This window comes from Lucilia sericata, unplaced genomic scaffold (genome assembly GCF_015586225.1).
Source record: "Lucilia sericata isolate MDLA Ls3-8-SP2 unplaced genomic scaffold, ASM1558622v1 Contig000702F_arrow, whole genome shotgun sequence".
Classification (NCBI taxonomy): domain Eukaryota; kingdom Metazoa; phylum Arthropoda; class Insecta; order Diptera; family Calliphoridae; genus Lucilia; species Lucilia sericata.
The window spans coordinates 122506-144033 of NW_023994705.1; the positions used below are offsets into that span (position 1 = coordinate 122506).

General features: G+C 36.3%; 2 protein-coding genes across 4 annotated transcripts in view; one reads left to right on the plus strand and one right to left on the minus strand.

The window, feature by feature from the left end:
• Positions 1-21528, minus strand: part of LOC119607533 — a 166505-nt gene that overhangs the window by 64151 nt on the left and 80826 nt on the right. The gene's annotated exons all lie outside the window — the stretch shown is intronic.
• LOC119607534 lies at positions 5880-11471 on the plus strand. Of its 2 annotated transcripts, none has more exons than XM_037961490.1 (3): positions 5880-7958; positions 8023-8237; positions 11411-11471. In XM_037961490.1, exon 1 carries the CDS (start codon positions 6256-6258, stop codon positions 7801-7803), a length of 1548 nt encoding a protein of 515 aa, XP_037817418.1. In that variant the 5' UTR covers positions 5880-6255; the 3' UTR covers positions 7804-7958; positions 8023-8237; positions 11411-11471. The 2 variants fall into 2 exon arrangements, with proteins under 2 accessions (XP_037817418.1, XP_037817419.1); XM_037961491.1 differs by having other exon boundaries at positions 5880-7906.

Consider the following 21528-nt stretch of genomic DNA (forward strand, 5'->3'; position numbering starts at 1 on the left):
TGGCAACACTTTTTCTATAGAAAACGTTTGCTTAATGGCAACACTTTTTCTATAGAAAACATGTGTTTAATGGCAACACTTTTTCTATAGGAAATCAGTGTCCAATAACGCCTCTTTTTTATAGAAAAACTCCAAAAAATGACGCCACCTGTTTTCAGAAAATGCGTATATAATGACAACACTTTTTCTATAAAAAACTGCCTGTAATTATAAATCTAAAATTGACATTTATAATTAATTTATAATAAAACTAACAAATTGAACAAAAACATGCAAAATTTAAAACTCAAATCAACATGTTTAATTATTTATTTATAAAGCCCAAAATAAAATCGATAGTAAATTAGTTAAATTTTTTTTTTAAATATTAATATAAAAAAACAAATAAATTTTTTGCCTTAGTTCTTAATTTTAAAACAAAACACTGTTGTTTTTAAATTTTAGCAGCAAGCTACTGCAAAGCCTCTCAATAATACAATGACCTCAAGGCTATTTTTTTTGTTTTCCAAAGAATTATTGAAAACAAAATCACACTTTTTTAAAAAAGTAAAAAAAAAAATATACAAAATTAATTTATATTCGTATGTGTAAAAAAAACCTGTATATAGAATAAATTAAAAATAAATTTTTTATAAATTGAAATTATCTTCTCTATACAAATAACCACAGTGAACACACAGTAAACAATTAACACCTTTAAGAAAAAAAATACGAACAAAATTTTTTGTTGAAAATAACTATTAAGCACGAAATGAAAAATGATTTTAAATTGAAAAAATTACGTCATTGTTTTTGTAAAAGAAAGAAAAATTATGAATTTAGGCCTAAAAAAAGAGGAAATAAACTTCAAATTGTTCTTTGTTTTTGTATAAAGGGGGAAAATTTAAATCATATAAAATTAAATTATATAAATATTAATTATTTTATAATTTAGAGCTAAAACATTAAGCAGAGTTTTTCTATAGAAAAAGTGTTTTTATAAGGCACAGTTTTTCTATAGAACACAACACTTTTTCTAAAGAAAAACTGTGTATAAACACAACACTTCATCTATAGAAAAACTGTGTCTAAACACAACAATTTTTTTATAGACAAACACAGCATTTTTTCTATAGACCAAATATGTCTAGTCTATAGTCTAGCCTATAGTCTAGTCTACAATCTAGCCTATAGTCTAGTCTATAGTCCAGTCTATAGTCTAGTCTATAGTCTAGTCTATAGTCTAGTCTATAGTCTAGCCTATAGTTTAGTCTATAGTCTAGTCTATAGTCTAGTCTATAGTCTAGTCTATAGTCTAGTCTATAGTCTAGTCTATAGTCTAGTCTATAGTCTAGTCTATAGTCTAGTCTATAGTCTAGTCTATAGTCTAGTCTATAGTCTAGTCTATAGTCTAGTCTATAGTCTAGTCTATAGTCTAGTCTATAGACTAGTCTATAGTCTAGTCTATAGTCTAGTCTATAGTCTAGTCTATAGTCTAGTCTATTAGTCTAGTCTATAGTCTAGTCTATAGTCTAGTCTATAGTCTAGTCTAGTCTATAGTCTAGTCTAGTCCTATAGTCTAGTCTAGTCTAGTCTATAGTCTAGTCTATAGTCTAGTCTATAGTCTAGTCTATAGTCTAGTCTATAGTCTAGTCTATAGTCTAGTCTATAGTCTAGTCTATAGTCTAGTCTATAGTCTAGTCTATAGTCTAGTCTATAGTCTAGTCTATAGTCTAGTCTATAGTCTAGTCTATAGTCTAGTCTATAGTCTAGTCTATAGTCTAGTCTATAGTCTAGTCTATAGTCTAGTCTATAGTCTAGTCTATAGTCTAGTCTATAGTCTAGTCTATAGTCTAGTCTATAGTCTAGTCTATAGTCTAGTCTATAGTCTAGTCTATAGTCTAGTCTATAGTCTAGTCTATAGTCTAGTCTATAGTCTAGTCTATAGTCTAGTCTATAGTCTAGTCTAGTCTAGTCTAGTCTAGTCTATAGTCTAGTCTATAGTCTAGTCTATAGTCTAGTCTATAGTCTAGTCTATAGTCTAGTCTATAGTCTAGTCTATAGTCTAGTCTATAGTCTAGTCTATAGTCTAGTCTATAGTCTAGTCTATAGTCTAGTCTATAGTCTAGTCTATAGTCTAGTCTATAGTCTAGTCTATAGTCTAGTCTATAGTCTAGTCTATAGTCTAGTCTATAGTCTACTCTATAGTCTACTCTATAGTCTAGTCTATAGTCTTAGTCTATAGTCTAGTCTATAGTCTAGTCTAGTCTATAGTCTAGTCTATAGTCTAGTCTATAGTCTACTCTATAGTCTACTCTATAGTCTACTCTATAGTCTAGCTCTATAGTCTAGTCTATAGTCTAGTCTATAGTCTAGTCTATAGTCTAGTCTATAGTCTAGTCTATAGTCTAGTCTATAGTCTAGTCTATAGTCTAGTCTATAGTCTAGTCTATAGTCTAGTCTATAGTCTAGTCTATAGTCTAGTCTATAGTCTAGTCTATAGTCTAGTCTATAGTCTAGTCTATAGTCTAGTCTAGTCTAGTCTATAGTCTAGTCTTAGTCTAGTCTTTAGTCTAGTCTGTAGTCTAGTCTGGTCTAGTCTAGTCTAGTCTAGTCTAGTCTAGTCTAGTCTAGTCTAATCTAATCTAGTCTAGTCTAGTCTAGTCTAGTCTAGTCTATAGTCTAGTCTAGTCTAGTCTAGTCTAGTCTAGTCTAGTCTAGTCTATAGTCTAGTCTATAGTCTAATCTATAGTCTAGTTTAGAGTTTAGTCTATAGTCTAGTCTATGGTGTAGTCTACAGTCTAGTCTATAGTCTAGTCTATAGTATAGTCCATAGTCTTTTCTATAGTCTAGTATACAGTCTAGTTTATAGTCTAGCCTATAGTCTAGTCTATAGTCTAGTATATAGTCTAATCTATAGTCTAGTTTAGAGTTTAGTCTATAGTCTAGTCTATGGTGTAGTCTACAGTCTAGTCTATAGTCTAGTCTATAGTATAGTCCATAGTCTTTTCTATAGTCTAGTATACAGTCTAGTCTATAGTCTAGCCTATAGTCTAGTCTATAGTCTAGCCTATAGTCTAGTCTATAGTCTAGCCTATTGTCTAGTCTATAGTGTAGTCTGAAGTCTAGTCTTTACTTAGTCTAGTCTATAGTTTAGTCTCATAGTTTAGTCTATAGTCTAGTCTATACTTGGTCTAGACTATAATTTAGTCTATAGTCTAGTTTAGTTTATAGTCTAGTCTATAGTCTAGTCTATAGTCTAGTCTATAGTCTAGTCTATAGTCTAGTCTATAGTTTGGACTATAGTGTAGTCTATACTTAGTCTAGTCTGTAGTTTAATCTATAGTCTAGTATATAGTCTAGTCTATAGTCTAGTCTATAGTCTAGCCTATAGTCTAGTCTATAGTCCAGTCTATAGTCTAGTCTATAGTCTAGTCTATAGTCCAGTCTATAGTCTAGTCTATAGTCTTGTCTATAGTCTAGTCTATAGTCTAGTCTATAGTCTAGTCTAGTCTATAGTCTAGTCTATAGTCTAGTCTATAGTCTAGTCTATAGTCTAGTCTATAGTCGAGTCTATAGTCTAGTCTATAGTCTAGTCTATAGTCTAGTCTATAGTCTAGTCTATAGTCTAGTCTATAGTCTAGTCTATAGTCTAGTCTATAGTCTAGTCTATAGTCTAGTCTATAGTCTAGTCTATAGTCTAGTCTATAGTCTAGTCTATAGTCTAGTCTATAGTCTAGTCTATAGTCTAGTCTATAGTCTAGTCTACAGTCTAGTCTATAGTCTAGTCTATAGTCTAGTCTATAGTCTAGTCTATAGTCTTGTCTATAGTTTGGACTATAGTGTAGTCTATACTTAGTCTAGTCTGTAGTTTAATCTATAGTCTAGTATATAGTCTAGTCTATAGTCTAGTCTATGGTCTAGCCTATAGTCTAGTCTGTAGTCTAGTCTATAGTCTAGTCTATAGTCCAGTCTATAGTCTAGTCTATAGTCTTGTCTATAGTCTAGTCTATAGTCTAGTCTATAGTCTAGTCTATAGTCTAGTCTGTAGTCTACTCTATAGTCTAGTCTATAGTCTAGTATATAGTCTAGTCTATCGTCTAGTCTATAGTCTAGTCTATAGTCTAGTCTATAGTCTAGTCTATAGTCTAGTCTATAGTTTGGACTATAGTGTAGTCTATACTTAGTCTAGTCTGTAGTTTAATCTATAGTCTAGTCTATAGTCTAGTCTATAGTCTAGCCTATAGTCTAGTCTGTAGTCTAGTCTACAGTCTAGTCTATAGTCCAGTCTATAGTCTAGTCTATAGTCTTGTCTATAGTCTAGTCTATAGTCTAGTCTATAGTCTAGTCTATAGTCTACTCTATAGTCTAGTCTATAGTCTAGTCTATAGTCTAGTTTATAGTCTACTCTATAGTCTAGTCTATAGTCTAGTCTATAGTCTAGTATATAGTCTAGTCTATCGTCTAGTCTATATTCTAGTCTATATTCTAGTCTATATTCTAGTCTATATTCTAGTCTATAGTCTAGTCTATAGTCTAGTCTATAGTCTAGCGTATTGTCTAGTCTATAGTCTAGTGTATAGTCTAGTCTATAGTCTAGTCTATATTCTAGTCTATGTTCTAGTCTATATTCTAGTCTATGTTCTACTCTATAATCTAGTCTATATTCTAGTCTATAGTCTAGTCTATAGTCTAGTCTAGTCTATAGTCTAATATATAGTCTAGTCTATAGCCTAGTCTATAGTCTAGTCTATAGTCTAGTCTATGGTCTAGTCTATAGTCTAGTCTATAGTCTAATATACAGCCTAGTCTATAGTCTAGTCTATAGTCTAGTCTACAGTATAGTCTATAGTATATGGACTAGTCTCTAATCTAGTTCATAGTCTAGTCTATAGTCTAGTGATTGTCTAGTCTATAGTCTAGTCTATAGTCTATATTCCAGTTTAGTCTATAGTCTAATTTATAGTCTAGTCTAATCTATATTCTAAAGTCTAGTATGTCTATATATTCTAGTTTATAGACCACACTTTTTCTGTACAAAAAGTGTTGTATTTAAAGACAAACAAAAGCCAAACCTTAGACCTGTGTTTCAGTTACATTTCAAACCAAGTTTTTTTTTTCTTGAAATCTTAAAATTATTTACATGGACTTTGATTATTTTTTCGCTTTTATCTCAAAGTGTTTATCGTTAACATTGTAACATAATTTTTATGACCACTTGTTTTTCAGCATATATGAACATCTTTTGTTCATTTTAGACTTAAACCCCCATATTTTGCTCTTATTTTTATGTATTTTTTTCGTAATTTTTTTTTTGTTAACAACATTGTTGTGTTGCTGTTTAAGAGTTCTTAAAATTGACCTTGAATATTTTTTTTGATTTAGACTTTATATATAATTTAGTTATTGTTGGTGTTGTATTTAACATTTTTGTGTATAGTTTTTTTTTTTTGCAATGATAGTTATCATTTGTATTTTATTTTATGATTATTATTTCGTTGTAGTCCATACGCCAAAACGTGACTACATGATTTCGAAAGTAAAATTAAGGTTTTTAGTTATTTAAATTGAAAAGTAAAAACAAACTAAAGAAACCAAAAGGAAACACAATTTCATTGTAAGATTGAGTGTTAAAGTTGAAGAATTATTTGATTCTGTCGGAACTGACATGTCGTAAATTAGGGCTATTAGTCAAGAACAAAAGAAAGAAAAAAGAACAAAAGTGTTATAATTCGTTTTTTTTTAATTATATTTAATGAAATGATACATTTCAACTTTAAACATCAAACATTATTTGATTAATTAATTCCAGGAAATTATTATCTTAATTTGTTTATTTTAATTTCAATTTAAAATAATTTGTTGCTAATTTTAGGTCTTTTAAACCTTCGCGACGGGTAGTCATCTTGACGCGATGCGAAGGCTTATGTGTGATGACCCATGCAGGCCGTGCTGGTAGGGCTACCCATGCCAGAGGGGCTCATGACGAGCACATACTAAGAACTACCCTTCCCACGACTGGCAGCGTCTGTTTCTCCCCGATGGGGCGGCTACCAGTCCAAGTACTTGTCAAAAGATCTCTACTCATCCTTCGGATGTGTATCTTTTGACAGTACAGTCCGTTCGGGATCTTTAGATCCCTAAACTCCACGACGGTCCGTCTAAATCCACCAGCGTCTGTTCCCACATTGGGCGGCTTGGTGGTCTGCAAGCACATCATATGCAGAATCATATACTTGGCAGCAAGTATAAAATGCACACCGTTTTTAATGTCCAATGTCCGACAAGAAACCGTGCCCCGCGTATCCGGTAAGGGGCCTAATAATCTCCGGAGACCCTACCCCCACGGCGAAGGCGACAGGCTGTGGAGAGTCGAGTGCTACTGCCACCCAGGTTAGTCCGGCGGAGACACCGGGTCGGGCTAGTCTGAATGCTACCGGCGCCAAACCCAAAACAAAAGCGTCTGCGGATTTAGGGAAGCCTGGATCCTGCAGTCGCAAAACAATAACAGCATCTGGCTCCAAAGCTGGATGCAGCAAAATAAGCAGCGAGGCACCTCTGGACGTCACCCCAAGTACCTCAAAGGCAGCTCAGGTCCGTATTGGCAAAATGCCGATAAAACCCCCTGTTTCGGGGACTACTAAGGCCACCAAAACCAAGGTAGTAACCCCAGTGCCGGTTATGCACGAGGGAACTGCGAACAAGATTTCGGGTTCTCAAACGGCATCTCCCAATGCCAACACGGCGAATAGTAAGACCCCCAGGCACGTAACACCAGCAAGAAGGGCCTTCCTACAACGGCGCTCCGCCGCCAAAATTCTAGCGCGCTTAGCTGGCAAGCCAGTTGAGTCGCTAAGTAAAGAGGACAAGTCCTCTCTAGAATGGGCTAAGGGAAAATTGGCCGTTCTGGAGAAGAGTCCCCCCCTCACGTCTAAGGACGCGCCTAAACGGCAACGTTCTGAGGAGGAGACTAATCTTCAGGGCCAGCAGCCCGGGACAAAACGTCCGAAACCGTTGCCCCCCAAGCCGCATGACAGGACCTCCGGTGAAGTGGTTGAGAACCAATTCACGCGTGCTGTCATCGACAGGGGTGACATAGATGGCGCTATGTCTCCATCCAGATGGGACATAGTGCGAAAAAAGCTGATGGGGGTGTTCTGGGAAGTTCTTAAACAGAACCCTGGTCCCCCCCCACAGTGTGAGGACGGCGGTTGGTTTCACAACAGAGTGAAGCTAATGGCCTGTTCCAACGAGCGCTCAGCTTTGCTCCTGAAGCAGGCTGTGTCGCTGATAAAGGATCCGTGGGAAGGTGCTAAGCTGGAAGTGGTCTCTGTGGACGAGATCCCACGAAGGCCTAGATCCACCGCCATAATTCCTGCGGAACCACATAAAAAGGCAGCGATACTGGAGCTTCTACAGGTTGGCAATCCGGATCTTCCAACTCAAGATTGGAAGGTCGTCAGGGTTTCTCAACCCGTAGGAAGCTCCAGAAGGATTGTTGTGATCCTGAACCAGGAGTCTTTGGCGCCGCTTCGCGAGAAACAAGGGAAGGTCTACTACGGCTTCGAGTCGATCTTCCTCCGTGTCTACCGAGGCGATGACAAGGGACTATTGGAACAGGATGATCCCGATCCTGACCAATCCGCTGCGGATATGTCTTGCGACGAGACTGACCTTTCGCTGAGTCAATCAACTTCTAAGTTGGTTAAGGAGGGGGAAGAGTCAGTTGACGAGGACGATCTCCTTGCCTCTGACAAGGAGGACGCCAACGTCACAGTGTTGCGTAAAGACAAAAAAGGAGATGGTGAGAGTAACCCAAATTAATCTCCACCACTCCAAAGCAGCCTCGGCTGCACTGCTCCTCCGAATGGGTGTAAGTGGGGAGGAGCTCGCCCTAGTCCAGGAACCCTGGATTCACCAAGAAAGGGTGAGTGGACTAGGCATGAAAAGCTTTAAGCTATTGTACGCAAAAGGATCTGGTAAGATTCGATCCTGTATAGTAGCCAAAAGCAGTCTCAACATCTTCATTCTTTCTGATTTCAGTGATGAAGACACCGTAGCAGCCATATGGGAGACCAGTGTAGGTGCTATATTGGTTATCTCGGCGTACATGGCTCACGACCACAGCGACCAGCCACCGAACAACCTGGTCTGCAGATCCATAGAGATGGCAAACTCGAAAAGCATGCCGATCATCATGGGGGCTGATGCCAATGCCCATCACACTGTCTGGGGAAGCTCGGACATAAACGCTAGAGGTGAGTCAATCTTTAACTTCATTCTAAGCAATAATCTTGATATTTTAAATACAGGATCCGAACCGACCTTTATTGTTTCAAACAGAAGGGAAGTTCTTGACATTACGCTGGTTAGTTCTATGCATCATGATAGGATAAGGGGATGGAGAGTCTCAAGTGACTGCTCTTTCTCTGACCATCAGTACATCGATTTTGAAATCGTAGTTGACAAAGTGGCCCCAAAGCCCTTTATAAACAGGAGACGAACAGATTGGGAAATGCAAATGGGGCTAATCTCACGTTCACTCCAGGATGTACCGATCATCGAAAACCGATCGGACATAGAAAACGCGGTTGAAACCATAAATCAAGCTTTCAAACACGCGACTTCACTGTCTTGTAAACAGAATATGCACAAAGGCAGATGCAGGCCCCCATGGTGGTCTGCGGACATTGCGAAATCTCGAAAAGAGACGCGCAGACTGTTTAACGAGGCAAAGAAAACAGGAAACTGGATTTCTTATAAGACCTCGGTTAATCGTTTCAAGAACCTGGTAAGAAATGCAAAGCGCAAATCTTGGAAAACCTTCTGTAGCGGCGTGGAAGGTTCTTCTGAGACCAGTCGTCTGCGCAAAATCTTATCATCTACTCCTCCTGTCCCAAGTTTCATTCAGAAACCTTGTGGCAGTTGGACGACCAGTAGCCAAGAAACCTTAGAAGTTTTAATGGCCACTCACTTTCCAGGCTGTCAATCTCCGGAAAACGGGACTGACATGCAGTTTACAGATCTCCCAGCTGATACAGGAATATCCATAAATGAAGATAAAATCAACTGGGCGATAAACAGCTTCGACCCCTACAAATCACCGGGTCCTGACGGTATAATACCTGCGGATTTGCAATACAATGCTGTCCATCTTATGCCTTGGCTAACGCGGATATATGATGCCTGTTTAAAATGGTCTTATATACCCGAACCCTGGACCAAGTGCACAGTGGTCTTCATTCCGAAAGGAGGAAAGACCTCTCACACGAAGCCAAAGGATTTTAGACCAATTAGTCTATCCTCCTTTCTTCTCAAAACTTTGGAAAGGATAATTGATCTGCATCTCAGAATACATATCAAACCTGACCATTTATCAGCATCTCAACATGCCTACATGAAGGGAAAATCTGTTGAGACTGCATTACATTCGCTAGTTTGTCACATTGAAAAGACAATAGCGCAAGGGGAATATACACTGGTTGCCTTCTTGGACATCGAGGGGGCTTTCAACAATGTTCACCCTGGGTCGATAACAACGGCCCTAACTGGTCTGGGTATAAACCAACCAATAACAGCTTTCATCAAGAGATTACTGACTCAGCGAATCATTATCTCCGAATTGGGAGCAGCAAATGTCACAAAAGTGGCAAATCGCGGTACCCCACAAGGTGGAGTTCTATCTCCACTTCTGTGGAACCTAGCGTTGAACCCACTTCTTATGGATCTTAGATCTATGGGATTTAAGGTAATAGCATATGCAGACGATGTGTCTGTAGTAGTATCTGGCAAATATCTGGATACTTTATCGCAAAGGATGGAGATTGCACTCAGGACACTCAGTACATGGAGCAACGTCAGTGGCCTTGGTGTTAATCCATCGAAAACGGAACTTGTTCTCTTCACTAAGAAGTACAAGATACCCACCTTCACTCTCCCACGACTGAATGGGATAGAATTGAAGTTATCGGATAGTGCTAAATATCTGGGAGTAATCCTAGATTCAAAACTATCATGGCATTTGAACACTCAATCTAGAGTATCAAAAGCGGCTGCGGCCTTATACTCGTGTAAAAGAGCAATTGGCAAATCATGGGGCATAAACCCCAAGAATACCAAATGGCTCTTCGACATGGTAGTCAAGCCCATACTATTGTACGGTGCACTTGTATGGTGGAAGTCTGTACAAAAGGACTCACACCGCAAACGTTTTGAGGGAATCCTTCGCACATCAGCTCTGTTGATAACGGGGGCTCTCCGCACCACCCCATCAAAGGCTCTCTTTGTCATGATGGGATGGCTACCTATTGATCTAATGGCCCAAGAGGTTGCCCTCAACGCGGCTATTAGACTCAATACAATTGGTATGTGGCATATGATTCAGTCAGGTCACTCCACCATCCTCAATTGTCTAGGAGAAATTCCTGGCAATATCGACTATTGCATCGCCAAACCGTCTTTTGATAGAAGCTTTTCGGTGAATATCCGAGACGACCCAAATGTGATGGAAACAATCCTCCATGATGGATCGTATAAGGTTTTCACTGATGGCTCAAAATCAAACCATGGTGTAGGCGGTGGCTTTTACATAGCACATTCGGGAACGGAAGTATCATTCAAGCTTCCTGACCAATGTAGCGTCCTTCAGGCTGAACTATCAGCCATTAAATGGGCTGCAAACTGGCTCAGGTTTTATCGAATATACGGTGTTAATATTCGAATTTATACCGACAGCCAGGCAGCCCTTAAGGTTCTAAGTGGTGTCTACACGACGTCAAACTTAGTCCTAGAATGCCGGGCATCCCTTAACGAGATGGCGAAACATTCCACAATAGGACTGTATTGGATTCCAGGACATCAGCAAATTCCTGGTAATACCATCGCGGACTCTCTTGCCAAGTTAGGCTCCTCGCTTGCAGGAGAGCATACCGACCCTTTTGTCGGTATACCGCTTTCAACCTGCAAACGCTCGATACGTGAAAAACTATATGAGCTTGCGCAATGCAGATGGTCGACTGAAGCCACCTGTAGACAGGCAAGGATCATGTGGCCATCTTACGACCCACAAAGATCCCAAGCCCTTTTCTACATTCCGAGAGTTAATCTACGGAACTTAACGGCAGTGGTAACTGGCCACTGGCCTTTCGGACTCCATGCAAGAAGACTGAACTTACCCAGTAACGACTTCTGCAGGAGCTGCCAGGATGAAGAGGAAGAAGAGAGTATAACTCACTTCCTCTGTCATTGTCCTGCCCTAGCTGATCACAGAGTGGGTCTGCTAGGTAGCTATTTTCTGCATGACTTAGCGGATCTATCGGAGGTTGATATCCGAAAGATAGATTCCTATATTCGTGCGACAAACTGGTTCGGTGGAAACCAGAGTGATTAGGTTGAAGTGTACTAATACGCCGACCGTTCTCTCTCGTTTCAGGTATCACAAAGGGATCAAAATTCTGGACCCAAGTGTGTCCCCAGTGATGACATCGCGAGGACGACCTGCCTACCTAAACTAACCTAACCTAGGTCTTTTAAAAGTAACTCAGAATTGCTTTAATAAAATCTGTTTTTCGGTTTTAAAGTTAAATGATTTTGGCTGAAGTGCCCCTATGGCTTATGGTCCCCCCGACTATTCTATATGAAGAAATTTATAAGAAATAAAATTTTCTAGTTAAAAATTTCCCATGAAAAATCTATTTCTGGATTTACAAGTTAAAAGATGTTGTTAGTTTTGCCCCTATGGCTTATGGTCCCCCTGCCACAATTTATAGAGAAATTTATCAAAATTTTTTTATTTGAAGAAAATGTTCCTATTGCTTTATGTTGTTTCTTTTTTGGAGTCTTAATCATAACATTGACATAAATCTTTAATAAAACATTTGATAAAAAAAACTTGCATTTTTTCAAATTAACTCAAATTGCGGGGGATTTAAAAAAACGCAGTCATATGAAATTAATATATAATTTATTTCACATAACGTTGAATTAAAGGTTAAAAAAAGTTAATACAACAATTTAAGTTTTATAAATAAAATACAAAAAAAAAAAACTTTAAATTAAACAAAGATGAGATGAGCTCATGCAGAGTTTGAAAAACCAAAATCATAATAATGAAACTAAAACACAGCAAAAGTAAATCATTAAACAGAAAATAACTGAAACTGAAATCAAAAAAAGTAAAAAAAACTTAAACAAAATGACTTAAAATGACTCGAAATCACATGAAATGACTTAATGTTAAATAGCACGCGTATTTGCACAATTTCCTGTGGATGCAAAAAAACAGACAAAAGTTGTCTGCAAAAACCTAAAACTAATTTGAAATGGTAAAATCTTGAAATGTAGCATCTCTATTAAACACATGATTTTTGAAATAAAATTGAACAGAAATGGTTTAATTTGGGTTTTTTTTTTGGCAAGACCACCTGCTATAATGTCGACTGTTACGACATGGAAGATTAAGATTTAAACATGATATAAGAAAATAATTAGGGGATTAAGTAAACGAGATTAAAAGCGACTAGTTTGGGAATTACTAGGTTTAATTAATACTACATACCTCCTTCCTACTTAAAACTTTGGAACGGTGATTCAATAACATGTTTAAAAGTATAATACCAGAGGGTAGATCACAAGAAATCGTGTTTAAACAAGTTGTTCCCTTTATAACTGAATCCAACGAAGGCTCCTTCCATAACGTGAACACAGATAAACTTATACAATCCTTAGGCCAATATAGTGTTGACCGGTCGGTCCATGGCTAGATCAATTAAATACTAAGGAAGTGATGGATTAGCTAAAAGATCGTTTCAGTATCAGAAAAAGGTTATATCATGGTCGCCTTTATTATGGGTAAGCACGATAGTAGTATATAGATTGATCTATAGTCGAGACTATATCTTTAGTCAAGACTATAGACAGATCTGTAGACGAGACTATAGACCGATCTATGGTCGAGACTTTACACTGATCTATAGTCAAGACTATAGTCAAGACTATAGTCAAGACTATAGACTGATCTATAGTCACGACTATAGACTGGTCTATAGTCGAGACTATAGACTAATCTATAGTCGAGACTATAGACTAATCTATAGTCGAGACTATAGACTAATCTATAGTCGAGACTATAGACTAATCTATAGTCGAGACTATAGACTAATTTATAGTCATGTGTCAAGACTATTATCAGTCAAGACTATTGACTTCCTATAGTCAAGACTATAGACTGATCTATAGTTGAGACTATAGACTGTTCAGACTAAAGACTGAACTATAGTCAAGACCATAGACTGACAGAAATGTTCCAGGCCACTTTTTAATGACAGACATCGAACCAATCTGTGATCGAACCTTCGAACATTTAAGTTCCTCTTCTGCCATCGCACTTTCTAACATTTTGTTTGCAATGCCAGTCATTAAAAAGTGGCCTGAAACCCGCGCACAATTAGTAGCCCCTTGACGACCCTAACCAATAATATACCTAGACCTGCTGCTATACAGATGATGTCATAATACTTTTAAGCTGAAAGGTTTAAATTACATGTGAGGAAGGGCTAAATGTTAACACGACAAAGACTGAAATCAGTCTTTTCAAATGAGGACAACATATAGAGTATGTATCGGTATGTCGGTAGTGGACGCTATGATATACTGGAGCGATTAGACTAATTCGAACTTATGCTTCAAAAATCTGGTGGACTTCTTTAAGCAAAAAGTGTAATATAAAACTATTAAAGGGAGTTCATCTTTGCTTGGGTATACACCATGGACACTACAAAAACCAAGGCTCTAGAAACGTTGCTGGATATTTTCCCTGTTGTAACATTTATAAGATATGAGGGGGACTTTAAAGCCGGACGGCTCTTAACTTATTCGAGTAACTTAAATGCGACTATAGGACATGTATAATGGACACCGTGCGAGTCGAAACAGAACATTGGATAAGCCCGATTGTTTCCCGGGGACTGAACTTGTCGGTAACTTTAAGGTACTGATTCCAAATAGAACATCAGGGTAAAACATAACATTAGAGCAGTTACCTGTTGGATGGATGGTTCCAAACTGGGTTAGAAAATGTCCCAAGAGATCAACATTGAAATTCAAATCCCAATATAACCCCAACTCCAACTTCCAGATATAAGTCTAGATATAATAATGGGGTGTGTAAAATAGATTGGACTATATTGCCGAACGGTTCTTAACTTTTGGCGAATTGCTTAAATGCGACTATGGAACATGTATACTGGACATCGTGCCAGACTGTACGGTACATAGGGCACGCCTGATATTATACGGGGGACATAATTTGTTGGGAACTTTAAGACACTGGGAACTTTAAGACACAGAATAGAGCAATTACCTGTTGCCACGCGTTTGGCTCCAAACTGGGTTAAAAAACGTCCCAAGAGATCAACATTGAAACCCAAAATCCAAAATATCACACCAACAACTTCCAGGTATAAGTTCGTGTAATAATGGAATGTATAACACATATTCGAATTTATTACCTAACGGCTCCTAACTTTAGGCGAATTGCTTAAATGCAACTATAGGGCATGTATACTGGACACCGTGGCAGACTGTACGGTACATTGGGCACGCTCGATCGTATACCAGAGACAGAATTTGTCGGAAACTTTAAGGTACTGATTCCAAATAGAACATCATGGTCAAATAGAACATGACAGTAAAGGCCCATTGCCATAAACTGTTGATCCCCCCCAGGGATCAACATTGAAACACAAAAACTGAAATATAACAACGTCTAGCTATCAACAACTCCAGCTTCTAGGCATAAGTCCGTGCAATATCGGAATGTGTAAAATAGTTCGGAGTGAATATGGAGGTTGATATGTTTACCAAACTGAATTAAAGCGATATCAGTTTGGTAAACATGTTAATTTGGTGAATGATGAATTTCACTGTAAAAGAGCTTTAACCTAGTAGTCTTACAGAGGTAAGCCTTGGGTTATATATGAAGGAAACGCGAGGAAGTTAACCAAAGGAAAGCAAACTTTCGACGCAACGTGGGCCTTTTTATAAACATGGAGAGAATCCTACAACAACTACACAACCACAAAAATTCTATGGAGTAACGAAAGCAGGACGAGAGGCCTATTCTGAAGAAAGGCAGGTCTTCGGTAGGTATGCTGATACTTATTCTAAATAGCTTCCAACTTTGGTGTATATTGCATTTGGGTTTCCCTTAAAAAAGTGTCCAAGATGGTAGGCGTTCTGGGATATTTCAAATACCGATTTCTATAAATGAAGTCTTGAACCACGTTCTTTGTAGTTCCTAAGCTTTCGTCGAAATTACATCAAAATTCATATCTTGGGACCGATATTTTTATAAACATTACAGAAACTTAGTTTCTGTCTGTAAAAAAGCTTCATCGAGTAGTGTTACAGTGATAAGTGTTGTGTCATATGTGGCCACTCGGGAGTAATCGGCTGTAAAGGGAAGAAAACTCGAGGAAGTTAAGTTGACCGTTTATATAACATGGGCGAGAGAAACCTATACAACCAATTGGCATAATGAAACAGTGCTTATAAACTCAAAGCTTTTAAAAAATGATCCCAACGAAAGCAAGAACCCTCTTTTGAATGAGCAGGTCTGTGGTAGGTATGCTGATACTTATTCTAATTAGCTCCCAACTTTGTTGTATATTGCATTTGGGTTTCCCTTAAAATGTCTTCAGACTAGCAGGCGTACGGCCGGATGCAGGGCTCTGGCTCTTGATCCACGTTCTATGTAGTTGCCAAGCTTTCGTCGAAATTAGAGCAAAATATCTTGGAACCAATATTTTTATAGACATTACATCCCCCAGGAACTCTGACTGGAAAATTCTAAGGAATTACGTCTTGAAAACTGAGTTTCTAAACATCAGACGATTATATCACCAAAACTCTCGATATAAGTGAGAGCACAACAGGCCCTTTAGAGGCCTAGATGTATTTCTTCGATCTGATGTAGTATACATCCTTCTTACGACCTAACCTAATCTAAATTAGAGAAAATTGTTTAAATAAATTAAGATGCTTTTTGTTGTTAAACATTTTTTTAAAGTTTAAACAATATTTGTTTAGTTTTCGGTAATATTTGCAAAACTTTTTTGACACTCACTGTATTCTGTGCCAAAACGTTAACTAATTAAAGTAAATTGTTTAAAAAAAATTGCAAATTGTTTGTTGTGAAACAATTTTTCTTGAAATTTAACAAAATTCGAACAGTTTTTAGTAATTTATGTAAAATATTGTTGACACTCACTGTATTCTAAACAAAAAAGTAAAGAAAATTATTTTTGTTATGAAACAGTTTTTCTGGAGCTGTTACAAAATTTGTTTAGTTTTTGATAATTTTGGCAAAAAATGTTTGACTATCACTGTATCTTATGCTGAAAAAAAAAAAACTAAATAAATTAAAGAAAATTATATAAAAAATTGCCATAATTTTGGTTGCGGCTGTTGTACAGAAACAGCAGGTTACTAACAAATTTTCCCAAAATATTTGTAACAGTATTTTTCTTTATAAATTAAACTACAAACTCCTCTAAAAAATTACTTACAGACAAAATATATTTGATATAAACTTCGCTTGCTAAGTGTTTTGTTAAACCCACTATGGGGCTTTTTGGATTGGCAAAAAACCCTATAGGGCTTGTATGAAATATTTAAATTAATCATGCCTAATTCCTGCTGTTTTTTAAAATCTCATTTCTTTACTTTCTCTTTAAATTGATTTTGGTTTATACTTTATGGAATATGAGAAAAAAAGTTTTGAATTTAAAAAAAAAAAAAAACAAGATGCTTAGATAATTTAGAAACACTTGTTTCGTGTTGTTTTAATTAGTTGTTGGTTGGAAGTTGTTGTTTATACCCTACACCACTTTAGTGGGGAGGGTATATTGGGTTTGTGCTGATGTTTGTAACGCACAATAATATTGGTCCTATACCTTACACCTTAAAGTATACCAATCGGCTCAGAATCACTTTCTGAGTCGATTTAGCTATGTCCGTCCGTCCGTCTGTCCGTCCGTCTGTCCGTCCGTCCATGTAAACCTTGATTACAGGTCGCAATTTTGAAGATACTTCAATGAAATTTGGTACATGATCTTCTATTGTCTCAGGGACGAATCCTATTGAAAATGGTTAAGATCGGTCCAATATTTCACCTAGCCCCCATACAACTGAACCCCCCAATAGGGCTTGTAATCCTTGTAATCAAACTACATGTCGCAATTTTGGAGATAATTCAATGAAATGGCACATGATCTTTTATGGTATCGTAGACGAAGCCTATTGAAAATGGTTAACATCGGTCCATTATTTCACCTAGCCCCCATACAACTGAACCCCCGAATAGGGCTTTTAAAACTTGTAATCAAACTACAGGTCGCAATTTTGTAGATAATTCAATGAAATTTGGCACATGATCTTTTATGGTATCGTAGATGAAGCCTGTTGAAAATGGTTTACATCGGTCCATTATTTCACTTAGACCCCATACAACTGAACCCGCCGAATAGGGCTTTTGAAGTTCATAATTATGTTTAATATACTCATATCTCGACGAAAAGCTGCAATAACCAAGTTGTATACAAGACTTGATGACCCCCACGAATTCCATAATAATAGATTCTCATATGACCCTAGCCCCTATGAAAAGCCCCCATCAAAATTTCACTTAAATGTCCACAATTTTATTCAACAATGAACGGCTTAAGTATGTATATCTAAGGCAAGGTACAATTCAACTTAAATGCTTTATTATGGCAACTAAATCACATTATATTTTTGACAAAGGTGTAGGGTATTATATGGTCGGCCTCGCCCGACTATAATTTCTTACTTGTTTTGAAAATAAAATTAATGTTATTAAAGTTTTGATTTCTTGTTGAATTAGACTGACAGACAAAAAAGTGAACATATTAGGGTATCTTCAATAAAGATAGAAATCAGACAAAGAATTACTTCCTTAACTGGTTCTTTCCACTACCAGTTTCTTTACCTAAACATAGCATTCGCCAAAATGTCTCTAAATTCTAGAAACTGAAATTAATTGCTCTAAACATACACCCCCCTAATATCTATTTAAATACAAACGCAATATGCTAATTTAATCCCATCATTAGTTGCAGTCACCTTTATCTTTGTACAACTCTTTCTCCATTTCTGACATTGTCTGGCAATTAACTTATCAATCATAATGTCACTGTTCATATCTAATTTTTTTCATATTTCCAATGAATAAAACAAAAGGCGGCAAATTTAAACTAATAAGTGGGAGGTGTTTTTAGTTTAACAGCAAAAAACACACTCTTTAAAACAATGTCCATAATTTTTATTTCAAAAATAGAAATTTTTTTTTCTATAAAATGACGTTTTTCAAAAATTATTAATGTTTATAAAGTATGGACATGAATATTAAATAATTATGAAAAAAAAAAAACAATTATAAACAGATTAACATGAGATATTTTGATTAGACAGAGAGCTAAACAATAAAAACATAGGAGAATTTCAATAAAAAATTTTGTGTAAAAAATATGCTAATTATTTTTCCATGAAATACATATAAACATTCAAATACTTATAGATGACAGCAGTGATGGGCAACTCTTAGATAAATACATATGTATAGAACGTTAAACTTGTGTTTAAAATATCAAATGAGAAGTCTAAACGAAACATTAGACATAACTATAAATCAAAGTGCATATTGGAGTGCAGAGTATAAACGAGACTGTAAACGATTTTATAGACAATACTAAACGACGCCTTAAACGTGACTATATATAGACCAGATCTGCAACAAGGTTATAAATTACACAAAAGATAAGGTAATAGAAGAGACTATAGACGAAACTATAGACAAGACTAAAGGAAAAATTAAGGACAACACTACAGACTAGAATATAGATGATGCTAATGGCTTTAGAGGAAATTATTGAGGGGATTATATAACAGATTCTGTAGGAACCTATAGACTAATATAATATATGTAGTCTAATATATGTAGTCTATAATCTAACCAAAAGCCAGAAGTCTAGTCTATAGTCCAATAACAGTCAAAACTATAATCTAATCTTTAGTCTAGTATTTAGTCTAGTATTTAGTCTAGTATATAGTCCAGTCTATAGTCTAGAATATAGTCTAGAATATAGTAAATTTTATGGTTTCATCTATAGTATAATCTAACCTAATGTATAGGATAATCTATAGTCTAGTCATTAATCCAATCTATGGTGTAAACTATAGTCTAGTCTATAGTCTAGTCTATAGTCTAGTCTATAGTCTAGTCTATAGTCTAGTCTATAGTCTAGTCCATAGTCTAGTCTATAGTCTAGTCTATAGTCTAGTCTATAGTCTAGTCTATAGTCTAGTCTATAGTCTAGTCTATAGTCTAGTCTATAGTCTAGTGTATAGTCTAGTCTATAGTCTAGTCTATAGTCTAGTCTATAGTCTAGTCTATAGTCTAGTCTATAGTCTAGTCTATAGTCTAGTCTATAGTCTAGTCATAGTCTAGTCTATAGTCTAGTCTATAGTCTAGTCTATAGTCTAGTCTATAGTCTAGTCTATAGTCTAGTCTATAGTCTAGTCTATAGTCTAGTCTATAGTCTAGTCTATAGTCTAGTCTATAGTCTAGTCTATAGTCTAGTCTATAGTCTAGTCTATAGTCTAGTCTATAGTCTAGTCTATAGTCTAGTCTATAGTCTAGTCTATAGTCTAGTCTATAGTCTAGTCTATAGTCTAGTCTATAGTCTAGTCTATAGTCTAGTCTATAGTCTAGTCTATAGTCTAGTCTATAGTCTAGTCTATAGTCTAGTCTATAGTCTAGTCTATAGTCTAGTCTATAGTCTAGTCTATAGTCTAGTCTATAGTCTAGTCTATAGTCTAGTCTATAGTCTAGTCTATAGTCTAGTCTATAGTCTAGTCTATAGTCTAGTCTATAGTCTAGTCTATAGTCTAGTCTATAGTCTAGTCTATAGTCTAGTCTATAGTCTAGTCTATAGTCTAGTCTATAGTCTAGTCTATAGTCTAGTCTATAGTCTAGTCTATAGTCTAGTCTATAGTCTAGTCTATAGTCTAGTCTATGTCTAGTCTAGTCTAGTCTATAGTCTAGTCTATAGTCTAGTCTATAGTCTAGTCTAATAGTCTAGTCTATAGTCTAGTCTATAGTCTAGTCTATAGTCTAGTCTATAGTTAGTCTATAGTCTAGTCTATAGTCTAGTCTATAGTCTAGTCTATAGTCTAGTCTATAGTCTAGTCTATAGTCTAGTCTATAGTCTAGTCTATAGTCTAGTCTATAGTCTAGTCTATACGTCTAGTCATAGTCTAGTCTATAGTCTAGTCTATAGTCTAGTCTATAGTCTAGTCTATAGTCTAGTCTATTAGTCTAGTCTATAGTCTAGTCTATAGTCTAGTATATAGTCTAGTCTATAGTCTAGTCTATAGTCTAGTCTAAGTCTAGGTCTATAGTATAGTCTATAGTCTAGTCTATAGTCTAGTCTATAGTCTAGTCTATAGCAGTCTATAGTCTAGTCTATAGTCTAGTCTATAGTCTAGTCTATAGTCTAGTCTATAGTCTAGTCTATAGTCTAGTCTATAGTCTAGTCTATAGTCTAGTCTATAGTCTAGTCTATAGTCTAGTCTATAGTCTAGTCTATAGTCTAGTCTATAGTCTAGTCTATAGTCTAGTCTATAGTCTAGTCTATAGTCTAGTCTATAGTCTAGTCTATAGTCTAGTCTATAGTCTAGTCTATAGTCTAGTCTATAGTCTAGTCTATAGTCTAGTCTATAGTCTAGTCTATAGTCTAGTCTAGTCTAGTCTATAGTCTAGTCTATAGTCTAGTCTATAGTCTAGTCTATAGTCTAGTCTATAGTCTAGTCTATAGTCTAGTCTATAGTCTAGGTCTATAGTCTAGTCTATAGTCTAGTTCTATAGTCTAGTCTATAGTCTAGTCTATAGTCTAGTCTATAGTCTAGTCTATAGTCTAGTCTATAGTCTAGTCTATAGTCTAGTCTATAGTCTAGTCTATAGTCTAGTCTATAGTCTAGTCTATAGTCTAGTCTATAGTCTAGTCTATAGTCTAGTCTATAGTCTAGTCTAAGTCTAGTCTATAGTCTAGTCTATAGTCTAGTCTATAGTCTAGTATATAGTCTAGTCTATAGTCTAGTCTATGGTCTAGTCTATAGTCTAGTCTATAGTCTAGTCTATGGTCTAGTCTATAGTCTAGTCTCTATAGTCTAGTCTATAGTCTAGTCTATAGTCTAGTTTATAGTCTAGTCTATAGTCTAGTCTATAGTCTATAGTCTAGTCTATAGTCTAGTCTCTAGTCTAGTCTATGTCTAATCTATAGTCTATAGTCTATTCTATAGTCTAGTCTATGGACTAGTCTATAGTCTAGTCTATAGTCTAGTCCATAGTCTAGTCTATAGTCTGGTCTATAGTCTAGTCTATAGTCTAGTCTATAGTCTAGTCTATAGTCTAGTCTATAGTCTAGTCTATAGTCTGGTCTATAGTCTAGTCTATCGTCTTGTCTATACTCT

Excerpts from the sequence above, each read along its gene's own strand:
- LOC119607534 (XM_037961490.1), top strand. The coding sequence starts at position 6,256 with ATGTCCGACAAGAAACCGTGCCCCGCGTATCCGGTAAGGGGCCTAATA.